Below are 24004 nucleotides of genomic sequence, written 5' to 3' on the forward strand. Positions count from 1 at the left end.
ATTGAAGCAAACCATCGTTAATCATACGCAAATCCATATACGATGGAGGCAAATATGCTGTTTGCCCTCCCAACTACTTGCTGCGCCTGTGTGTTAATTTGAATCCTCTTTGCATCATCGTCGTCATCATAATCATCATCATCATCATCCTACAGATTTCTCACCTAGAATAGTTTTGTCTGCAAATTTGTAAATAACACAGTTAATCCCTATGTCCAAATCATTGATCATAAGAAGTAGGAGCAAGAGTAGGCCATTCAGTCCCTTGAGCTTACTCCACCAGTCAGAAGAATCATGGTTGATTTGACACTCCTCATGACCTTTTCCCTGCCTTTTCATTATAACCTTAGATTCCTTCAACTGATCAGAATCTATTCACATAGATCATAAATAGAGGCTCAAGCACTGCTCCTTACAATATCCCAGAGACACATTCTGCCAAGCTAAGAATGACCTATTTATTCCTAAACACTGTGTTTTCTTTCCATTAACGAATCTTGAATCCATACTACTGTATTAGCCCCGTCCCATGTGCTCTTATTTTATTAGCTAACCCCCTGTATGGCGCCTTGAAAATCCAGATGCACTATGTCCACAGATAAGATGATTACTGACAACCCAGCCAGAAAGAGAATGTCCTGTGAGTGTCCTCCTTTTCTTCTGCTTCTCTTCCTTACTGCCTCCTACTGCTGAATTTCTTGATGAAGTGGCAGATGCAGGTACAGCTGCAACATTAAAAGACATATGGACGGATATATGAATAGGAATAGTTTGGAGGGATATGGGCCAGGAGCAGGCAAGTGGGACTAGTTTAGTTTAGGATTATGTTCAGCATGGACTGGTTGGACGAAAGGATCTGTTTCTGTGCTGTATGACTCTATGATTTAGCTTGTTTGGTGTAGCCCTAGTGTCAACTGCTGTCTCCTCAAAAAAGGAGAGAATACTGCAAATAATTACAACATGTGGCCTAATCCCCAGTGAGTGATCTAGGATTTTGACACTGTGTCCAGTCAGCAGACCTTCAACCCGGTGGTCTGCCCAATGATATTCTGTACAGCAGTGTAACTGGCATAATATAGATAACTGATGCTTGCATCTGAGTTATGAACCAAGTGGACCCGAGATACCCCTTGTTTCCAAGGTCTCTGGGTTGATGTTACGGTTCAGCCTCTGAGAGAACATTGAAATGGTGCAGAATAAAAGCATCATGTCCGCAACAAGGAAGCCTGATATTCTCCTGAATGTGTTTACCATGGTTACACACCAAATGAGAATGGAACCCTTTGTGGAAACTCTACATTGAGATACGGTGCTCATAAGGTGACTTGTCCCAGCGATTGCACAAGGGGGCAGCCCACAATACTGTACATGTGTACACTTTGCTGTTTTCTCATTGATCTAAGACAACCTAATATATTTGCTTCTCCTGGACATACTTTGGTATGAATTGTAGAGATCAAGCTGGAACCATGTCATCTGCTACAACTTAGACAAATCCCAATGCAAAGAAATTAATTATCACACTTTCACAGCCATTACTGGTGCTGTTCTTCCCTTGCACTGTAACATCAGATATTGCCCAGGTTGAAGTATGGGAAATATTTTCCTGAAGACTTTCGATGGGTAAGGTCTTCTCTTGTTTCTCCCTCAGTGAACAGCTTATCTTCCTCTCTGTTGCCCTTTTAAATATCCTGTTATGATGCAGGCAAAGAGATCAGCAACTGCTAAAGTTAAGATTGGGAACAAGTGATTGGAGCAGAAGTCCTAAGCTCAGAATCAAGGCCTTTACCACGTGCACTGCCACTCCACCAAATTCAGGGCAGTATGGTGGCTCAGTGGTTAGCACTGCTGCCTCACAGTGCCAAGGGCCCAAGTTCAATTCCACCCTTGGGCGACTGTGTGGAGTTTGCACATTCTCCCCATGTCTGCGTGAGTTTCCTCCGGGTGCTCCGGTTTCCTTCCATAGTCCAAGCATGTGCGGACTAAGTGAATTGGCCATGCTAAGTTGCACATATTGTCCAGCAATATGTAGATTAGATGGGTTATAGGCAGATGGATCTGGGTGGGATGCTCTGACGGTTGGTCTGGACTTGTTGGGCCAAAGGACCTGTTTCCACACTGTAGGGATTCTGTGATCTAAATTCAGTTTTAAACTGCAGTAGAAAAATGCACAGCATTTTTCAAAACACAGATCATGCCAGTGGACTTTGACTAGGAAATAACCTGACAGCAGTTAATGATCCCTTTAAAGAGCACAGCTTGTTTGGAGAGGATGGGACATGAAGTCATTTCTGCTATTGAATGTGTGTTAGGCAGTGCAGTGATAGCTGAAGTGACTATAACTATAATTGAAGTGCTGGCATCAAAACATTGTTATGTGCTAAGTGGCATTTTATGATCAGCAAACTTCACATGCTTGCACTTAAAACAGTGCTAATGTCCCCAACAAGTTGATTTCGAGCACAGACTGTACAATAAGATACCAAACATCGCTTATATCACCAAAACTACAGACACTGTGATCCTATGACTGGCTGATTGTCCAAGCCTTTCTACACTTCACCCTATTGTCAGTACATTCAACCACCTAGGACTCATGCAGTTAAGTTTTCCTCCTCAAACCTCACGTCTTCATCAACTCCCTCTCCTCTTAATTCATAACCCTAGTCTTTGTTTCTGTCACTTGTCCTCATATTGTCTTAGCTTGGCATCAATTTCTTTATACCTTCCAGAATCACACTGAAGTGCTTTGCTGTGTTAAACACATATAAATGCAAGTTGTTATAAAATAACAATTATTTACTTTAAGTATACCCAGCTGAAACCTTACTCTGAGTGTGGGAGGAAAAATCAATACAACTTCAATTACTGAAGGAGGGTCTAGGCCCAAAACATCAGCCTTCCTGCTCCTCTGATGCTGCTTGGCCTGCTGTGTTCATCCAGCTCTGCACCTTGTCACCTCAGATTCTCCAGCAGCTGCAAATCCTACTATCTGTATACCCAAAACGATGTTACATACTGCTCTATGTAACGGTTAGTGAAACTAATCCTACATATTTAAGTTAGTAGATCCTTGCCCCACCTTTCCTCTTTCCAATGATTAGCAAATGCTTTCTTCTTATACAAATTAGTACATTAGCTCCACCTTTTTCCTGTAACAGTGAATAGGACTAGTCCCCAATGACTGTTTATTCCAAATAGTAGAGCTTGCTCCCCTGCCAGTTTTCTGGGCATAACTATTCGCAGCTTGATTCCTTCATTGATTTGTTGCAACATTCAGGATTATGTTCCTTTGAGTGTTTGGTTTTGTTTTTAGTGTAAAACTTGGCAAAGTAGTGTTTTTTGACCATCCAGAATGACCCTTGCAATGCAACAGCAACACGTGGTGCATCAGGATGCTACGTTTAAACTGGAGGCTCTATTACAGTGTCACTCCATCTCTCTTGATAAAAGTGCTGAGCTACAAAGGGAGCACAAGCTTCTGTGTTCCGGTGGAATTCATGGTAGAGCCTAGTCAGGAATGACAGCATCAGTACAAATGCACTTCTGTGGAAGGGGAGAGATTAGCTGAGAGGTTGGATTTGTTTAAAATACAGGAGAAGGAAGGCAAACGGCTGTATTTTGTTTTATGTTAAATCCCATTCATGTCCTGTTTCAGGTTTGGCAGAAATAAACACAATATCTTTTTCTGGTATTCTCAGGTGTTTTGGCTTGCTTCATTTTGGGGCCAGTTGCCAAAGCACAGTTGCTTTTAAGTTGTCTTCTAAAAATACAAAAAAATCTTAACAAAGAGACTTTAGTAAGACATATTTATAAGATTCGTTAATTGTATTCATGACCAAAGGAAATGAGCAACAACAGAAGTCAGAAAAAAAAATCCCCATTGAATATCATTAACCAAGCAGTGGTATGTTTGACCTTGGTATAGGTTAAAGGACATGGACCTCAGTAAAAATATCTTCATCATGCAGAAGTTTCTGCCATCTCTGACACCGTACAGTGAAGAAGATGGATGATCTGCCAAACTACTCCCTCACATGGGTGAATTAGGAGCAAATTTGGCACATAATTCTCTGTTTGCTATGATTAAAAAGATAACTTTAATCAGAATGGTGTCCTAGATTTTCATTCGGACTTTTAAGAATAAATATTACATGTGAGTTTGTAATGTTTTAGTTGCTAGGCTACAATATAATTATTGTTTCACAAATTAAGTTTTAGTAAGTAGAATATCAATTAAACATATACCTATTCAGTTTTCCAAGCCTCAGGTTTAAAATGTTAATTTATTGCCTTCAAATTAGAGAAATTTGTATTATAGGTATAGTCATGGCCATAGACAATCAGCCCATTTATTGATCTGAAAACTGATGTTTTGGCTGTGAAGGGAGTGCCAGATTATCTCAGTTTTCTGCCAGTCTATTTCTTCCACTGAAGTAAAGGTATTTGCTTCAATAGTGACCTAAAGACTACTGAATGTGGCATATATTCATATATACCTATTTTGTTATGGTTCATTCTTTGCTGTTAATCCTCCATTGTAAATTATATGACTATTTATGAATGATTGTTAAAAAAACACATTTCTGAACAAATGTTTTATTTTCTTGTCAGTGTCTCAACATTAGATTTTCAGTTAGTGCAAATTTGAAAGCATACTGCATTGTCACATTTTATGCCACCATATCTTGTGGGTACTTCATACAACCCAGACTGTTTCCCATTTGTAACTGAAAAATTAGTCTTTAAATAATCAAGCTGCCTTTATTACAAAGGTAATCAATGAAACTTGGTGTTATTTTGTTATACATTTTCTTGTACTTTTTGAAGGTCATGATTGTTTTAGATCAAATCAAAATTGATGGATTTATATTGTGCAAGCTGTTATGATGATAAAAGTTGAAAAGCTCTCTCCTTCAGTCTTTGCAATTGCCTTCACAAATGTTTTCAGGAATGTGATATTTTAGCTGTTTGTCTGGCCTTATTAAAGCCCTGTGCATTCTGTAATTCAGTTCCTGAATTCCTGAGGCGTTTCTATTACAGAATCATAAAATGTTACAGCACAGAAGGAGGCTGTTCAGCCTATCTTGTTTGTACCAGATTTTTTTCAATCTAGGAAGTGGTTTTTCAAATTTTAAATGTAAATGTAAAACTTCTTTCTTTAAGTTGGTGCTCAGATTTCTCTTTACCTCTTCCCAGTGCAGCAAACTTGAAGTGCACAGGCGTTTTTCCTTCTCTGTTATTTTTCACTCTTTTTTCACCCTTCTACATTTCAGTCCCCACTCATTGCTGTGGATGCTGACTATACCTCAGCATCCTGACTGTTATTGATATTTATGTCCAGGCAAAGTGTTGGTAGACTGTTTGGTTATAGATGCATTGTCTCCAAGTATTCTGAGATTGCGTAAGCATCCCCATTGTGCATCTCCCACCAATCAACTAAGCAGAAACCTTGCTTAACCCTCTTGCATCTAACGCTGCGGTTTTGATATCTTTCACATGAGGTCTACAAGAAAAAAAGAAATTGAATGGACAGTTGAGGGAAATAACCCCACTGGGGTGTAGAGACAGCAATGGAATAGAATGACTGGACTGCAACATAGCGAACAGGATTGGACTAGATGGAACATGTGGCCATCCGTGTGCTGTCACGCCTCATGATCAGAGATGGAGCTTTGTACCTTCCTGATCTGTGTGACATGGTTGTTCACTGATTTAACTGTTTGAACTAATGGGATAAATAAAAGCAAAATTTGTGGCTGTTAAAAATCTGAAATAAAAACAGAAATTGTTGGAGAAACTCAGCAGGTCCGGCAGCATCTTTGAAGAGAGAAACAGAGCTAATGCTTTGAGTTCAGTGTGGCTCCTATTCAGATCAGAAAAATTAGCTCTGTGTTTTTCTCCACTGATGCTGCCAGACCTCCTCAGTTTCTCCAGTTCTTCCTGTTTTCATTTGAACGAATTGCATTTCTGATTTTTACTGCTGTAATATATCAAATAAAATTCAAAATATTTGGTGGCTAAAATGCTTTGCGGAAAAAAGGATTTCATAATTTTTGTTTTGTTCACCTATTTTAGAGATAACCCCAAAGACCTCAGCTAGTTGCAGCCCAGCCCCTGAATCTCCAGTCAGCTCTGCTGAATCAGTGAAAAGTGTGACCGAAATACCATCACAGCAATCTACAGCCACAGAAGGTAGTAAGGAGATCAAACCACCCGAACCATGTGAACAGCCCTCGAATGATCCTCAGGTTCTATCATCACTGCCAATTTCTGGTCAGTCAGCATTAAGCATTCAAGAGCTGGTGGCCATGTCTCCTGAACTCGATACATATGCCATCACAAAGAAAGTCAAAGAGGTGCTCACTGACAACAATTTGGGTATGTAAAAGCACATCTTTAAATGAGAACATGTGAATTCATTCTATAGATTGGCATCTTGTATAAAAAGCAAACATTTTTTCTGATTTACATTCTTCCAACTATAATGCATTATCAGAATTGCACTGATAGCTAAGTTGCTTGTCAAACTATTTTTGTTATTCCATTTTTTATATTAACAATGCAATTAATTTTAGAACATCTTTTCACAGCTGCTGTATGCCTGTAAACAGACATATTTTATGAGAAATGTGCTTTCTCTTTCCTTTACTGGGTATTTCTCCTATAACATGATAGTTGCATTCTTGTATGACCTCACACTATAAAAATCATGTTATAGGGAAATTGCTATAGAAAATCACTATATGTGTACAGCAGGAAGTTTGCATTATCCAAACAGCATCCACTATTCATCAATAGCATTACAGTCAAGTCATGTTAACGAAACACGCTTTATGGCAGAAATACCTGTAACATGATACCAACAAAAATAATAATGATGTTGTTGAGATAATGCAGGGCTTGTGACCCAGGAAGTGATGCCACCTATAGAGTTATAGATGTACCTGTAACCCCAAACAATATTTGAACTTTACTATTCCCATGGATGGTTGAGTCAGGTCCCATTAATATGAAACAGTTCTGGCATGGTGAATGTGACCACAGTATCTTGAATATTTGTTGTATTTTTCTTGAAAATAACACTATGAGGCATTATGTCATCACCAGAAGTTTTTTAAAAAAATGATCCATTGCTGCATCTTCCCTTTGGAAGTAAAGGAGCAATATGGAACTGCAAGAATTGTAAAGAAATGCCTTTTATGTTGATTGGACATCCCATACTGGCCTAAAGTCAATGAAGTGCAGCCCCTGAGAGGGTAACAGCAAGATTCCACATACAACAATGAGATAAATAACCAGAAAATCATTTTTGTTGATAATATTTGGAGAAAATGTCTACTAGAACAGCAAGTAATAACCTCTACCTTTTCTCATATTATTCCTGGAGTTCTTTGATCTCCACTAGAGTGTTTAACACTTCATCTTAAAGGTACAGTAGTACATACATTGTATGGTATTAAAGGTCAGTCTGGAGTGCAGGCTGATGTAGATGACTAGGTCTTGACTCAGAGCTAAAATTGCTGTTACTCATCTGTTAATAGAATGTCATCACCACCATTACAGGTGATCATACCAAACTGGTATCAGAACAGCTAGTGTGTCAATGCTATAAATGTTATCATGTTTAATCACCTGTTTACTACTGAAGGCAGTTCTCAAAAATGAATGTTTAATGATGTACCAAGATGCCCTTCTTGGCAGTTCTTGAATGCAGTTGTACCATTGGACATAATAATTTAATCTGGTGTAAGAAGATAAAGAGATCAATCGAACAGTGTTGCCCTCTCACCATATCCAGGTGTTACATTAATGCCTCTCAATCTTATTGTGCCTTTCAACATGCCCGTTCTAACATTCATTTATTGATTATGTTGATGTAAGGTTAAAGTTGACGATATTAAATTTAAAGTTGGTTGATGTTACCATGACATTTAGACCTCATAGGATGTAATCTTAATCTTGTGATTGGATGCTGTTTAATCTAGTGTTTTCTACAAGTATATCACGGAATAACCCTGGAAACATGAGCAAGATGTTTGTTGTGATTGGTCTGCAATTGCATCATGTACCATAATAAGAGCTCACCTCCATTTATCAGTTTGTCAGACGTCTGCAGGGCAATGATTGGCCTCTGTGCTGTTAAATGCTGAGGCTGCAGAATGAGCTCTTTCATCAAAGCACAGGAGCTCTTTGTTACCAAGGACATTTCTGTCAAATGGAGGTCATACAGAGTGTAATATATGCTATACGTGTTATTCCCTAGTAATTTACTATAGGGTCTGTCACGTGGCACTATCACTCCTTAGGCCTCACATCACCAATGCACTCTCATACACCACCCTCCCCCCCCCCCCCCCCACCCCCCGCAAATAAACTAACATATATTAAAGTCTTTGATGTTAACACTGAAATTATAACAGCAAAAAGATGGAATACAATACTGACACAATGAAAGCACTGTTCCAAACTAACTCCTAAGATTTGTCAGGTTACTGTAATTAACTGAAACATTGTAAACTTCCCATACTCATAGTTAAGAAGGCACTATTTTTTTCAATATCAGAACAACGCAGTGTATGTAAGACTGATTATCACAAATGATCAGTTAGAAATGTATCAAACAAAAATATTTGGAACAACCTGAGTAATTTTCATGCAGATATCCACAGTTATGGTTTGTTTTTGCTGTTTGAGGCTTTGTCTCAATGGAATCACTGCATTGTAATTCAATCCCAGTTTTTATTATTGTGTATGTTTTAATTATTGGTGTAAAGGCCCTTTGCATTTTTAATAAGATAAATCAGATCACATATTCAGTGGTCAAATAGTCAACAAAGTAATTGTCACTGAGATCAGTCATTATAGAGTATTACTTTTAATTTATTGGTGTATTTAGGAAATGTTTAAAAGATATCAAAGATTAATTATAAGAATGAAATCAATATCTGTAATCATTCTGAACAAAGTTATTTTTCATTCCATAGCCACTCCAGTCAAAATGGGATGGTTTTGTATTTGTGTATATAGAAGAGATCTGATAGTTGCATGATCAGACTTTGTTGCTATTGGGCATATTAGCTTTAGTTGTTTCGAGCTAAAGATATTACACTGTTGGGGTTTGTATTTAGTACCATATTCTAATCCTTTTGGTGGATGCACATGGCCAAGCAAGAAACAGGATGGAAATTTTTCTTTGAGACTTTGTGTATTTTCTTTGTGTGCCTTGATTTCCTCCTTAACATTTTCTGTTTTGTGCTTTAAGTGACTTTGCATTGGTGCCGATGAAAAATGTCAGTTAAGGCAAATAGAGCAATTTCTCACTTCCTGCACTGAGTCTAAATCACAGCTGTTCAAGCTTGAATTAGATATGGAGGAGTATTCTGTCTGCATTGCCTCTTCAGACATTCACAAGTTAGGAATTACACTTGTGTGTGTAATGTTGCTCCAACAATGTGAATCAGTACAACCTCTAAGCAGTGCCTTTTGTGACACTTCCATTTGTTTAATTTCTAGATTTATTTAATTCTGTTTTATTTCTCCATTTTATTATAAATAAAAAAATCATCTTTAGACCATCATTGCTCATGAACATTACATAAGTATTTATAATAGGAAAGCCTATGAAAGTTGTATAAGCAATAAGCAAAGAAACAACGAAGAAGGCATATGAGATATTTGCTTTTATTAGCCTGGAGGTGGAATAGAGGAGCAAGGAAGTCTTGTTCCAACTTTGTGAAACATTGATTAGGTATGCAGTTCTGGTCATAAAGATTACTTGACCCTTCTTAATTACAAGAGACTTTTATACTCCGAATATTCCACATAAAGCCCAGGAAAGGCAATAATTGAGATTGTTGTCTGACTGAATTGATTCAGGCTAAAACTGAATCATATTGGCTTGTAGTGTTTGACTTGCCTTATTAAGCCACATCTTGATGCATTCAATCTGCATGTTTTTATTCTTTCGCTTAATGCTGAGTGCTGGCAAATAATCCAGAATCTGCTGTTCATATTGTATATGTCAGTGTATGTGTGAGATACCTGACATGTTGGCCCATTGCAACATATAACTTTGCTTATACATTGAATTGTACATAAAAGCCATATATTGTGAAAATAGCAAGCATATAAAATAAATATTAGAAATACTTGATATTTAATCATGGCAGTACAGTGATTAGCACTGCTGCCTTACAGTACCAAGGACCTGGGTTTGATTCCACCCTCAGGTGACTGTGAAGCTTGCACATTCTCCCTGTATCTGCGAGGGTTTCTGCCAGGTGCTCAGGTTTCCTTTCACAGTCTGAGAATGTGCAGGCTAGGTGGTTAAGCTATGAGAGATGCAAGTTTACAGGGATAAGGTAGGGGCACGAGTCTAGATGCGATAATCTTCGGACGGTCAGTATGGACTCGATTGGCCAAATGGCTTTTTTCACCACTGTAGGGATTCTATGATTCTCTGATTTTATGACAACTGTTTTGAAATTTGATGGTACACATAGGCTCAGTGTGTTGTATTTTCTGAAAATAGGCAAGGAAATGTATACTTGAATTTCTTTTCTCATTCTGCATATATTTGCTGACCTTGGAAATGGGGCCATACACAGCCTTAGGCTGTGATTAGCAGCAGCTCCAACCACTGGCTTACTGAAATGTGCTTCTGATAGCAGTGGGCCCAGGGATTCCTTAGCAGATGAATGAAAGATGTGGTGAAAACATGAACTGCACAAGGCTTTATTCTCCAGGAAATAACAAAGAGAAGGCACTGTGTAGATTGTTCCAACACGTTTTATCTTTGGGGACTTAAAAACAGTTCTCCTGGAACTCATCAACATTCAGAACAGATTGTATCTAAAATGAAAACTGCAGTGATTACTGGTCAAAAGAAGTTCACATAGTCATTAACAAGAAACTAAAAATAACACAAGTCGTGATCATTTTATACTTGATAATAAAAGCAAAAAAAAATTCTAACCTGACAGCACTGAAAAAAACTAGTTCATCTTTGAATCGAACCATTTCAAAGTTGACAATAGTAGGCTATGCGAATAAAGTATCATTTGTTGGAGTTTTATTATTTATGTGGTTATTTCTGGCGAGATAAACAAAATGGTGCTGCAATGAAAGATTTGTAATAGGTTCCAGCTAAAGCGGCATTGTCAATATTTCTGATCATTTTCTTCCATTTGGTGTTGTTTCTTTCTGGCCATTTTCCCATTTTTATCTGTTGAAGAATTTTCGTTTGCATCACTTGGCAGTGACCAGTACTGAAAACAGTCAAATTTAAGTAAGATTAAGATCAAAGATCCCTTGTAAGTAGTTCATGAAGAGTTCACAGCTTTCTGGCTTGCTGCAGGAAATGTGATCTGTTAAACATTCGTCCTTATTTGGAATGTAAGAAACTTTAGGAACAGCAAGAAGATATTCACCCAATAAAACCTTCCATTTTACGAAATAAACTCTGTTTCTCAGTTTGCCCCATGATTCCTTTTTAATCTTTATAAGCGTCTCATTGCTTCCTGGTTACACTAAGAATTCTTGCTTCAATAGTTTTCTTTGTAACTTGTTTTTGTCACACTGTACGTTGTGGTTACGGTTGATGGTTTCTACAACCAATGCCATAGATTTTACCCTTCGAATCCTTCAGCATATTGAACAAGGTTTCTTGGATGATTTTTGTCCATTTTTATCATCTTGAAAGCTGTAATTAAATCACGTCAAAGTCAATTGTCACCAGGGAAAATTAGCTCAGTGCGGTGCTCATGAAGCTCTACGCTAGCATGTCAATCTTGATTTTTATGTGCAAGGCCTAGTGATCACTGGTAGTGAGTCATTCTGACATGGACGGAAACAATGTTTCCAAACCTATAAAAGTGGAAGGGCATAGCTACCTATTAATGATTGATAATCTGGTATTGCCTGTTACAAAGCCATGCATTTAAATGATGCTTCACTGGTTGTTTGTGTTTTCTTTTTGAGAAATCACTAAACTAGCACCTTTCGTGCTCCTGAGATGCTGCTTTGCCTGATGTGTTCATCCAGCCTCACACTTTGTTATCTTGGATTCTCCAGCATCTGCAGTTCCCATTATCACCATTCTCCAGTCTTATATTGGATTAAATGGTGTGTTTGAATTGGTATTGATTCATTGACTGCCACTGATTGAAGAGTTTAAAAATGGTGGCAGCAAAAATGAAGCCTATTCTGTTTTTGGTGTTTAAATGGCAAAACTATGCCTGCGCTGGTGTTTGGAAGAACTTATCATCTTGTTGTCTGCATGTTAGACCAAATCAGACTTCAAGATACACAACAACGCAGGATCACCAAGCAGAAACTGATAGCCAAGTTCCGTACCCATCAAGACGGCCTCAACCATGATCTTTGGTTCATATCGCACTACGTGTAACCCCACCATACTGTTCTGTGTCTGTAAAATCTTCCTTACAGTCCTGTTTTGACACCATGACCTTGATAAACTGTTATGATCTCTCTGCCTATAAATTCTCTGCCTGTGTGCTTCTCTTACTTCACCTGATGAACGGACCACGCTCCAAAAGCTTGTGATTTCAAATTAACCTGTTGGACTATAACATGGTGTCGTGTGACTTCTGACTTTGCCCACCCCAGTCCGACACTGACACCTCCACATCATGAATGTTAATCTAGCACAGCAGATCAACCAAGTTGGCAAACTACCTGATATATACAAGGTGTAGAGCTGGATGAACACAGCAGGCCAAGCAGCATCAGAGGAGCAGGAAGGCTGATGTTTCGGGCCTAGACCCTTCTTCAGAAAATGAGGATTTTCTGAAAAAGGGTCTAGGCCCGAGACGCCAGCCTTCCTGCTCCTCTGATGCTGCTTGGACTGCTGTGTTCATCCAGCTCTACACCTTGTATATCTCATTCTTCAGCATCTGCAGTTCCTACTATCTCTTGGCAAACTACCTGTTGTTGCTTTTGAAGGAGTGACATTTTGGCAGAAAATCCCCAAAGCTGATTAAAAATCTATCTGTGCATCTAATTCTGTTACCACTTGTTTGTGTAGAGCAAATGATCGGACTAATTCCCCGGCAAGTATTCTGAAAGGAATGTCGTTAATCGTCTGACACAGGATGGCAGCTCCTTCAGAAGGGCCAGGATGGCTGTTCCATTGGCTGTGAAAGTGACCGTGGCCATTAACATTGCATTTACATTTGGTTCCTTAAGGCTATGCAGGAGGAATATGCCGTACCTCACAGTCGCTGTAATGTAACTGATGCTTTCTGTTTATTGAAAGCTAACTATATTTCATATTCTTTTGCCAGAAACAGTCAGAGTGAGCATAAATCTTCACTGGGATTGCTGGTTTGCTCCTGACATGGCACCATAGGCAGCACACACTGCTGGTGCTGCATATCTACGAGGGTTTAAACCTCAAATGAAAGTGATCCCATTCCATAAGTATCCAGCTGTTGTGTCACCAGATGCAGAGAATCACTGTGGGTTAACTCTCACTATCCAGTCAGAACTTTTCATCCCTTCATTCTGCAACAGTCTGCTGTGTCACCTGCATTTGACTGACAGTGAGAAATGCTGCTTGGCCTTAAAGGGTGTCAATTGAAAGCATGGTTGAGGACTCCAGTGTGCAATTCAAGCACGTGTTACAGTATGCATACAGTGAAAACATTTTCACTGCATGGAGGAGCCTGAATTATTCAGCATGAGAGGTTCCAATATCTGCTCCTTGCTGTACACTGCATCTCAATACGAGGGGACAGTCATCACCAGCTTTAGGTTGACCAAGTTATGGCCGGGTGGGGGTGGGGGTTCTAGGTGCATGAGGACAAGAGGAGACAACCTCTAGGGCAAGAACATGTGAAATACTCATTTGTCTGTGATACCAGTAATCTCCACTCTAATTCCCTATTCACCAGTAGTAGTAATAATAGTGCTTTATTGTTAAATGTTTTTATGAAAATACAGTAAAGTGTATATAAGTAGTCATAAGCTGGCACTATTTTAATGATGTAAATTATTTTTTAAAAAACATGGTTAGGACAGATTTCATTTTTGTTCCATCCATGGCTTCTTGATTTCCTAAGTGGCTACTGGAAACAGTCACACTCTGTAGGCGCCAAAGCTGTCCATGAGGCAACAACACCAAAGAGGATGCATGCTAAAACTGTCCCCAGTGTCACTGTCCAGAGCCAGAATGCCACCTCTACCAAAGCTGCCTCATCACTGCCGATGATACAGCTGCTGCCATAGCTAGGAGACTGTGTCAACTCTTGAGGACCAAGGTGCCTCTCAACTTCTGAGAACTGATGGACCATCCAAATTAACTTCAAGAGATCCAAGAGCCAAGAGAGAGTTCACTTTGCCACCATTGCAGCCACCACCAAAACATCAGAGGAAAGGGATTGACCTAAATTCATCAACACTGGAATAGTTGTCCAATCTGTGACTGCCATGGCCACAAAGAATGGACCAGATCCACCTTTCAGCAGCTCCCCGTAATCGTTCTCTCCATCACTGCAGCCCCAGAAAGAAGAAACAATGAACTTGATGCAAAAGTTAAGTGAAGAAAACGAAATAAAAACAGGATCCAGTCGGTCATGCAAGAGGGTGTGGACAGAAGAGAGCCCAAACACCACCTAGTCTGCCAACTCCACCATCTAACATTTTCATGTATTACTTTCTGTCATTGATCTTCCTTAACACACGTGGTTTTAATACAGAAATCTAAGCTACCACAAAGTATCTAAACCAGATCTTTAAATTTAATGATTTCATATTCAGAAGAAAGCTAATAGTCCTTGTGAATCTCCTTGGTGCCTATCTTTCTAGTTCTTCTATGTTGTTTTGTCCCAGCAGTTGCAGCATGATTATTGGAATACTGCTGAATCTCAGTGGATGGAACTAAAGATTGTCTTGGAGAGCAATTCTGTTAGCTCTGGGCAAACAAGACCTGGTTGTAGACTGCACCATGCAGGCTGAATACTGGCAGATGGCAGTGGGGAGAAGACAAATGTTGCATTCCTGTTGAAGGACAGTAGGTTCATGCTCCATGGAAGTCTATCTCACTCCCTAAGCATGCATTTCAGCAGCCTGGGGGTGAATGTTTGTACACCCTGGAAGCCGCTTTGCATCCTGATTCACAGTCAACTGCAGCCTGAAACTGTACTGGGCAATCTGAGTTTCCACTGGAGGCTGGGCAGCTACTGTGTGTATTTTGCATTCGTTCGGTATGTGAATGGAGTTGGCTACCACTTCCATGCTGAAAAGAATGGGTTTCAAGTTCTGCGCTACGCCCTGCAATAGGTTGATATATAACTTCCTCGTGCTCCTTGAATTAGAGACTGTTAGCTTTCTGGTAAGCTTCCCATTGCACTGAACCTATCCACTGGTGTTCTTTTGTAGTTTACCCAGTAAATGGCTTTTATGCAGCTGTACTAATTTGCACCCGTGTCTTCAGGCAAACTGGAGGCTACACGATTCTATCCGCGGTCTTGGCTGTATCTCACCACAGGACTTTCTATCTCTGTATCATCCTCCTAAATTACTTGAATGTCAGTAACTTTGGTGGTTACAAGTGTAAAATTAAGTCAGACTCTACCTTTGTCATTACTGTCTACTTGCTATTCCTCCATTGTCTGGGTTGTTTTCAGTTTTGGTAATTAAAATGAAAAAGGCACAAGTAATGTTATGTTATGAGGAGAAAGAAAGTATGTGATACAGCTTGCAAATCACAAAAGATTTGTGAAGTGGGGAAGCAGTGGGTTTTCAGAAACAAAGTTAAGCATGAGGGTACTGCTGTATGATTTGAGACATGCCACTGGCCATGGCCTCAGCAATCAGCTTCTTAGTGGTAGTCGGCATCGACTCCTCCACACAGATTAGGAGGGGGTAGTTGTTCCTGTTTTGGTTAGCTCCTGTTATATATAACCTTGTTTTTCAAAAAGGAGGGGAACATGTCATTGAGAGATAATGGGAACTGCAGATTCTGGAGAATTCCAAGATAATAAAATGTGAGGCTGGATGAACACAGCAGGCCAAGCAGCATCTCAGGAGCACAAAAGCTGACGTTTCGGGCCTAGACCCTTCATCTGATGAAGGGCCTAGGCCCGAAACGTCAGCTTTTGTGCTCCTGAGATGCTGCTTGGCCTGCTGTGTTCTTCCAGCCTCACATTTTATTATCTTGGAACATGTCATTGAATTTGATGATAGCTTTAAGTGCACCCTGTAAGGTGTGTGAGAGAGACCTGGCAGTAGTGCTAAATTTGTGAGACAGCAGTTGAATTTATGAGTCCCAATACAGGTTGTCAGTAAGTGAATGATGAGGACATATGATAAGCTCAGCTGACTCTCTACACAATACTCCAAATGCAGCCTCACCAATGACTTATACAACTGTAACATACATTCCAACTCCTATACTCAATGCCATGACCAATGAAGGCCAACGGGCTAAATATCTTTTTCACCACCCTGTCTGACTGTGCCGCCGCTCTCAACAAACTATGTACTTGTATTCCTAGCTCCCCCTGTTCCACAACACTGCTCAGGACCTGTCCATTTACTGTATAAATCCAACCTTGGCTTAACGTTCCTTCAAGTCATGTTTGACTTTAAGGCTTGAATTTATCATCTAATATTTAGTAGTTGACATAATGAGAATGGTGCTGGATTTGGTGGACATCTAGACTTTGTGGATAGACAACACTGCAGAGCTCAGGTCTTAAAAGACTTACTGGACCAGAGAGCATTGATGGTGCAGTGATAGAGCGAGCAGACAGCAGTTGTGGTGCAGTAATATCCAAGTGAGCAGGCAGCAGTGCTGGTTCAGTGATATTACAGTGAGCAAATAGCTATCATAGTGCATTGACAGTGGAGTGAACAGGCAGCAGTGCTGGTTCAGTGGTATCATAGTGAGCACATAGCAGCAATGGTGCAGTGATAACGTGAGCAGCTAGCAGCAGTGGTATGGTACTAGAGTGAGCAGACAGCAGTTGTTGTGCAGTGATATCCAAGTGAGCAGACAGCATTGCTGGATCAGTGATATTAGAGTAAGCAGACAGCAGTTGTTGTGCAGTGATATCCAAGTGAGCAGACAGCATTGCTGGTTCAGTGATATTAGAGTAAGCAGACAGCAGTTGTTGTGCAGTGATATCCAAGTGAGCAGACAGCATTGCTGGTTCAGTGATATTAGAGTAAGCAGACAGCAGTTGTTGTGCAGTGATATCCAAGTGAGCAGACAGCATTGCTGGATCAGTGATATTAGAGTAAGCAGACAGCAGTTGCGGTGCATTGATAGAGTGAACAGATAGCAGCAATGGTGCAGTGATATAGTGATAAGACAGTAGGGATATGCAGTGATATCGGAGTGAGTAGGCAGCCGTGCTTGTTCAGTGATATCAGTGTGAGCACATTGTGTTGCAGTGACAGAATAAGCAGACAGCAATCCTGGTGCAGTGCAGAGTGAGCAAACAGCAGTTGCGATGCAGTGACAGAGCGAGAAGTCAGCAGTCGCGGTGCGGTCACATCAGCGAGCAGACAGCAGTCACAGTGTGGTGACATCAGAGCAAGCAGACAGCATTGCTGGATCAGTTAAACCTAAGTGAGCAGACTGCAGTTGTGGTGCAGTGATATCCAAGTGAGCAGACTACATTTGTGGTGCAGTGATATCCGAGTGAGCAGACTGCAGTTGTGGTGTAATGATAGAATGAGCAGACAACATGGTGATGCAGTGCTATTCACAGTGAGCTGACAGCAGTTGTGATGCAGTGATATCAGTGACGAATCAGTACTCGTGGCGCAGTGACGGAATGAGCAGTCAGCGATGTTTAGGTAATAATAAACCACGTGCATTAACATTACCGTCAAAAAAAATTGCTGCAGTGAGTGACCCAACTTTACTTTATAATATTATTTTAATGATATTGCTTTCAAAGGAAACATAATGTTTGGGAGAATTTCAATCTAGTATTTTGTTTTGGTGGGCATTACCTCTCCCAAACCCACCTACTAGCCTTCACCGATCATGAAAATGCAATACATCTGCCTTAAAAAAAATCCTACAAACTCCTTATTCCCAATTCTGGCAAAAGCCCTGGTTTGATTTAAGAAATATCAGTATAAAACTGCAAAATGTTTTTGTGTAACTGGTAAAATGTAGCTTTGTGCCTCAGTAGGCTGATTGTTTTCTGTGTCCCACCAACAGGCCAACGTCTGTTTGGAGAGACCATCCTTGGCCTGACACAAGGTTCCGTGTCTGATCTGCTGGCACGGCCCAAACCCTGGCACAAGCTGAGCCTGAAGGGAAGGGAGCCTTTTGTCCGCATGCAGCTCTGGCTCAATGACCCAAGCAATGTTGAGAAGCTGATGGACATGAAACGAATGGAAAAGAAAGGTAAATGAATCAACATATTAACTGAACTTTAGTGGACCAAGCCTTTGTTACAATATTAAGTCACAGACTTTTAATTTTTTTGCATTCTCCATTGTTAATGGCCATGAACTGGTAACACTTTCATATTTTTGTGCAAATATCATTAAATTTAATTTACTTCCTTGGACTTTCAGGCTTTTGAATTCATAAACAAAACAAAAACAGGGTTTGCTGCATTTTTTGCTTTTGATGCACAAAGTCAGCATTGTTTGGACCCAAATTGAAATGTACACCATACAAGAAAGGGGCCCATTTAGTCACCAACTATATATATATTCCAGCCCCACTCTAAGCCTGTCACCAAAATCCCTTAATAGCACATTACACTCCAGCTTTCCCTGGTGTAAAGGAGGCAGGACATAGGAGAATTGTTCGTTTCAGGAGTGGACGCCATATATAAGTATTTATCTTAAACATCACTTCCCCATTCAAATTTAGTTTTTTAATTTGTTTATGTTTTCAGCACAAACTCCCAATGAAGAGTTTGCCAGGAGTAACTGTAGGAGAAAAAAAATTGAGCTTGAAGGCTTGTGGTCTCTTCAGTGAGATGGCATACTAGCTATTTATTGCCTGCTCTACTCTGAACAGTCAGGAAAGATCAGGCCATTGTCAGTATGAACATTAAATGTGCTTTTGCAGCTTTGCAATTAAGCCAGTGCCTTTTCTAACTTGGTATCTGCACAGTTTTGCAGATTTGGAATGCTGATTTTAGAAATAAGTGCATTCATTAATGTTTCTCAATGAAAACCCCTTTCTATTTTTCATGGTCCTATTGTATTCAGTTAACAAAAGGCAAAGAATTCATCTCTAAATTTAAACAATGAAGCTAGTTTTTGGAAGTGAATGGGGAATTAGAGATCAGTGTTACAGCTGCAATTCATCTTTGACATGTTTAAAATAAGGCAGTCTCACCGTGAGGAGATGTGTCTGTTTTCAGGTGCAATATATGGTTTTACTGCACCATTGTGAATTGAAGCCTTATTGTGTAAAATTGAATTAAGAAGAAATATAGTGCCACCTACTGGACTTGTCACAATAGACATTTGCTCGGTTGTTTTTTTAGTTGGTGCTAGTAGCACAAAATTGGGACTACGTTGTTAGGCTACAGGTTCACAGTGCATGAAGAAAAGATATAATGGGAGGAGAATAATTTTGTTTTAAAAACAGAAAGAGTCAAAACTTTACCATAAATAATCACTTTTTCCCCAAATAATCTGAGGCAATATCTTTGTATTAAAAGTGTAAAATTAATGCTACTCAAAATGTTATGTTCTTATGGCATATTTTAATTAATTAGGTTTTGTTGTGATAGTGTTACGGTTATAGTCTTGGTGGTCCTCAAATCAGGTTTAGTTATGACAAGTTAAAGTCATAGAGTAACAGACCCTTCAGATTATGCCGACTAGATATCCTAAATTAATCTCGCCCCATTTACCAGTATTTGGTCCAAATGGGACTAGATTAAGTTGTGTGAAATTGAATTCAATAAATGTAGTCATATGTGGGCTGACAAGTAGAAAATAAGAAAACTGCTGTACTGAAAACCTCACTGGTTCATTTATGGAAGGGAACCTTACAGATTTGCCCTGTCGTATTGTTGACATAATATCAAAAAAGTAAGTTGGTAAGGGGCAATGATACTGCTTTACCAGAGTCACTACTTCACAAGGACAACTGAAGTAATAATCATTTAAATATTGAGCAGTCTATAGTCATGTTATTGTAAAAATGTAATTTGATAAATTTGTCTTTGGTATTGCAGAAAAAGACTTTGTTGAAGCTTTTTCTTTTGCATTCATCAATACAATTTGCTGGAATGCCAAGTTGGAGGAAAAGCCAACATGTGTACTTTGAGAGGAGAGTGCTGACTGCTCGGCAAGTAGCCTTTTTAACCGGTAGGTAGGACTGACGGTATTGTCAGTCATCGTTGAAAGGAGCATTCTCTATTCTGAGCCTCTACCAACCAGATTTTAAATGATGGCTTTCCAAATCAATTGGCATTCCTGAAAATTGCCTGATGTGTGCAAGATGAAAAGCTTCAACAAAGTGCATATTTTCAAGAAACCTTCACATCTACACCACCAAACAATTATTTGTATTTGTCTTTCTCACAGTTGCACTGAACATTGGGTTAAAAATTTAAAATTCATGTAACAAGGTAGAATTCTGTGACATCATAACAGGGTTCAAAATACAGGGAAGCAACATGCAAAGTTACCCTCAGAATGTCACAAGTAGCCATACAGAAAGCAAAGACAGATATAGAAAATTTAGAAAAGTTTACTTTCATACCGTTCTACATATTATTACTTTTATGCCATTCCGTGTTCCAGGGCTAACTGGTTGCAAGTGCAGACATTGTGTTGAGAGCAAGAAAACATGCAGACTTTGATTGGAGGAGCAAATGATTGTGAAAGAAACAGACTCAAATGCATCTCTTCCAATCGCAGATTCTGTCTCTTCTGTAGTAGCTACTCCAGCTCCTCCAATTACAGGATCTCTCCATTGTAGTCTTTATGATTTTCAGGGCAGTGAGGGCAGGAATAGGGTCACATGTATTTGGTGGAGCTGGAGCAAGAGAGTAAAAAGTGAAGACCAGGTTCCATTGCAAGTAAAGTAGCTCTGGTGGTGTCAGAGACAGGTGAGAGAAATCAGAGAGTGTGCGAGGGAATGTATGTATGTGGGACTGAGAGGGAAGGAACAGAGATACTGAGGAAGAGGAAAACTTGGAGAGGAGGCCTCAATCCAGAGAGACAAAGAAAGAAAGAGAGAGGGCATGGCCAAAATGCAGTATTGCTAATTCTCACACTTAGAAATTATTTTATCGATATGTCTAAATGATTTCCCAACTTTAAAACTCACTTGTTCTCGTCATTCTGGCTTTCTTGTTTGCAAAGTATTGCTGTGACACTAAAAAGAAGAAAGCTAAATCTTTTCCAAGGGATTTCTTCCTCTTTTATATTTATCCAATACATTATTTTGAGAGTCACATTTAAAGCATTGTGAGAGAAAAAATATTGTCGTTAAAAATCCATTTTATTCTGTTTCCCTTCTTCTTTAAATGTTTTTGCTTTAGAAGGGTCAGTATGCATTAAATATTTTTTAAAGCTGTCCATCTGTGTGTGTGTGTGTGTGTGTGTGTGTGTTTTCATTAAGCTTTGAGATATAGAAAAAGGTAGAAGTCCAGTTGATTCATAGAGATCTACAGCACAGAAAAAAAGGCACTTTGGCCCATGAAGTCTGCGCCAATCAAAAACATTCAGCAAGCGATTGTAATTTCATATCTCAGCGCTTAGCCCTTAGACTTGTATGCCTTTGTATCACAAGTGTACATATAAATAATTCTTAAATGTGACAAGTGTCTCTGCCTCTACCACCATTTTTGGCCGTGAGTCACAGATTCCCACTACGATCTGGGTGAAAAACCTCTTCCCCAAATCCCTCTCTAAACTTTCTAAACTTTCTAAACCTCAAATCTATGCCCCCTAGCCATTGCTCCCTCCACCAAGGTTTCTTCTTGTCTATGCCCCTCATAATTTTATGCAGTCCAATCATCTCCCCCTCAGGTTTCCAATGCTGCAAGGTTAACAACCCCAGTCTGTCCAGTCACCCTTCATAACTAAAGCTCTTTAGCAAAGACAGCATCCTGGTAAACCTCCTCTACACCTTCTCCAGTGCCATCACATCCATCCTATAATTCCAGAATTCCACTATTCCAGAACTGCACACAATACTCTGGCCTAAGCAATGCTTTACACAGTTCCAATATAACCTCACTGGATGAAGAAGGTGAAGGCATTGTTAAGTTTGCAGATGATACAAAAACAGGTAGAGTGACAGTTTGTGATGTGAAGGTGGAGAGGCTGCAAAAGGACTTTGAAAACCAAGAGAGTAGACTATTTTCTAAATGGGGAGAGGCTTTGGAAATCTAAAGCACTAAGGGACCTAGTTCAGGATTCTGTTAACCTTAACATGCAAGGTTATTTGGCAGTTGGGAAGGCAAATGCAATATTAGCATTCATTTCAAAAGGGCTAGAATACTAGAGCAAGAATGTACTGCTGAGGTGGTATAAGGCTCTGGTCAGACCACATTTGGAATATTGTTTTGGGCCCCATTTCTAAGGAAGGATATGCTGACCAAGGAAGAGATCCAGAGGAGGTTTACAAGAATGATCCCAGGATGAAAGTCTTGTCCTATGAGGAACAGTTGAGAACTCAAGTGAGTTTAGAAGGATGAGGGGGTGATGATTTTATTGAAACTTATATATACTGAGAATTCTAAATTGGGTGGACATGGGAAAGATGTTTCTACTTATAGGAGGTACGAGGATCCGACAGCACAGCCTCACAGCGAAGGGACGACCCGGTAGAAGTCAGATGCAGAGGAATTTCATCAGCCAGAGGGTGGTGAATCTGTGGAAGTACTACAACAGGCTGTGGAGGCCAAAGCATTGAGTGTATTTAAGATAGGAATGGATAGGTTCTTGATTAGTAAGGGGATCAATGGTTACAGGGAGAAGGCAGGAGAATGGCTTGAGAAACCTATCAGCAGACTCAGTTGGCCAAACTCTGCTGCTATATCTTTATTGTCTAGCTGTTCTTGAACTTTATGCCTTGTCTAATGAAGGCAAGTATTGCATATGCCTTCTTAACCACTTTATCTACCTCTTCTGCTACCTTAAAGAACTGGTGGAAATGCACACCCAGGCTTCTCTGATCCCTGGTGCATCCCAGGGTCCTACTCTGATTCAGAAGAGCTCAGGCAACTGGAGAATGATGAAAGGTTGTGTGTGGGCGCAGACAGGCAAATGCCTTTAATAGTTTTGAGATTCTTGGCTGTGTGCTCTGCAATGAGCCTTTAATCTTTTTCTTAGTTTATAGTGAATAATACAGAATTATTACAGCACTTGTATGTTGTGATTTGATTATAACTTGTAGTATAGAGTGGTTTTGGTGCAAATGTTAACAGTATATAGCTACATTATGAGTGTTGGAATATGCATAGCACACACATTACAGGTGAATTGTAGCATGTTCATAGCAATGGTTCTCAAATAAGTCCGCAGACCTCAGAAGTTCATTTGAGAGTTTCCAGGGATCATCTGTAAAATACTGTGACAGAGAGAGTTGGCCTGTGGATGGCAGACATGTGGATGACTGTTCAGGGTGCCATGGCCAGAGCTTATCACAACAGAATTATTCAAGGTGGCCTGCTACTGGTTAAAATGCTGATCTTTCAATATATGTCCTGCACACATTGATCAAATAGATGTTAATGGTGTCTGTGGACGTTGCTGCATTATCACTCAAAGAAAAGGACAGAGCTTGCTAAGTAGTCCCAGATCATCCTTCGCTGAGTTTTGTGATGGTCTGCAGAGTCATCAAATTCTATTTTTAACTAATTAGGATTTTTAAGAGTTATTTTGGGGTGTCATTCTCTTATTTCTTCCACTTTCCACTGAGAAGGATAAAGACAGCAGGTGCATGAAAACACTATAACCTGTGAGTCTAGAAAGATTAATATTCTGGACTACAGTGACTCGACACTAGCTTTTCAAGGGCATCTAGGAATGG

General features: G+C 39.7%; 1 protein-coding gene across 7 annotated transcripts in view; it reads left to right on the forward strand.

Moving 5' to 3' along the window:
• The window catches only part of LOC125464755 (protein CASP-like), a 534922-nt gene that overhangs the window by 450146 nt on the left and 60772 nt on the right, over positions 1-24004 (forward strand). For 5 of the 7 annotated variants that reach the window (XM_048557531.2, XM_048557533.2, XM_048557532.2 and 2 more), the window contains 2 exons: positions 6079-6381; positions 18203-18391. The exons of 1 other annotated variant lie outside the window; for it this stretch is intronic. In XM_048557531.2, coding sequence (XP_048413488.1) covers positions 6079-6381; positions 18203-18391 — 492 coding nt within the window. The remainder of the gene's footprint in view (positions 1-6078; positions 6382-18202; positions 18392-24004) is intronic. One more of the 7 variants, XM_048557534.2, reaches the window with a different exon arrangement.

The sequence above is a fragment of the Stegostoma tigrinum genome, chromosome 27, assembly GCF_030684315.1.
Source record: "Stegostoma tigrinum isolate sSteTig4 chromosome 27, sSteTig4.hap1, whole genome shotgun sequence".
Lineage (NCBI taxonomy): Eukaryota > Metazoa > Chordata > Chondrichthyes > Orectolobiformes > Stegostomatidae > Stegostoma > Stegostoma tigrinum.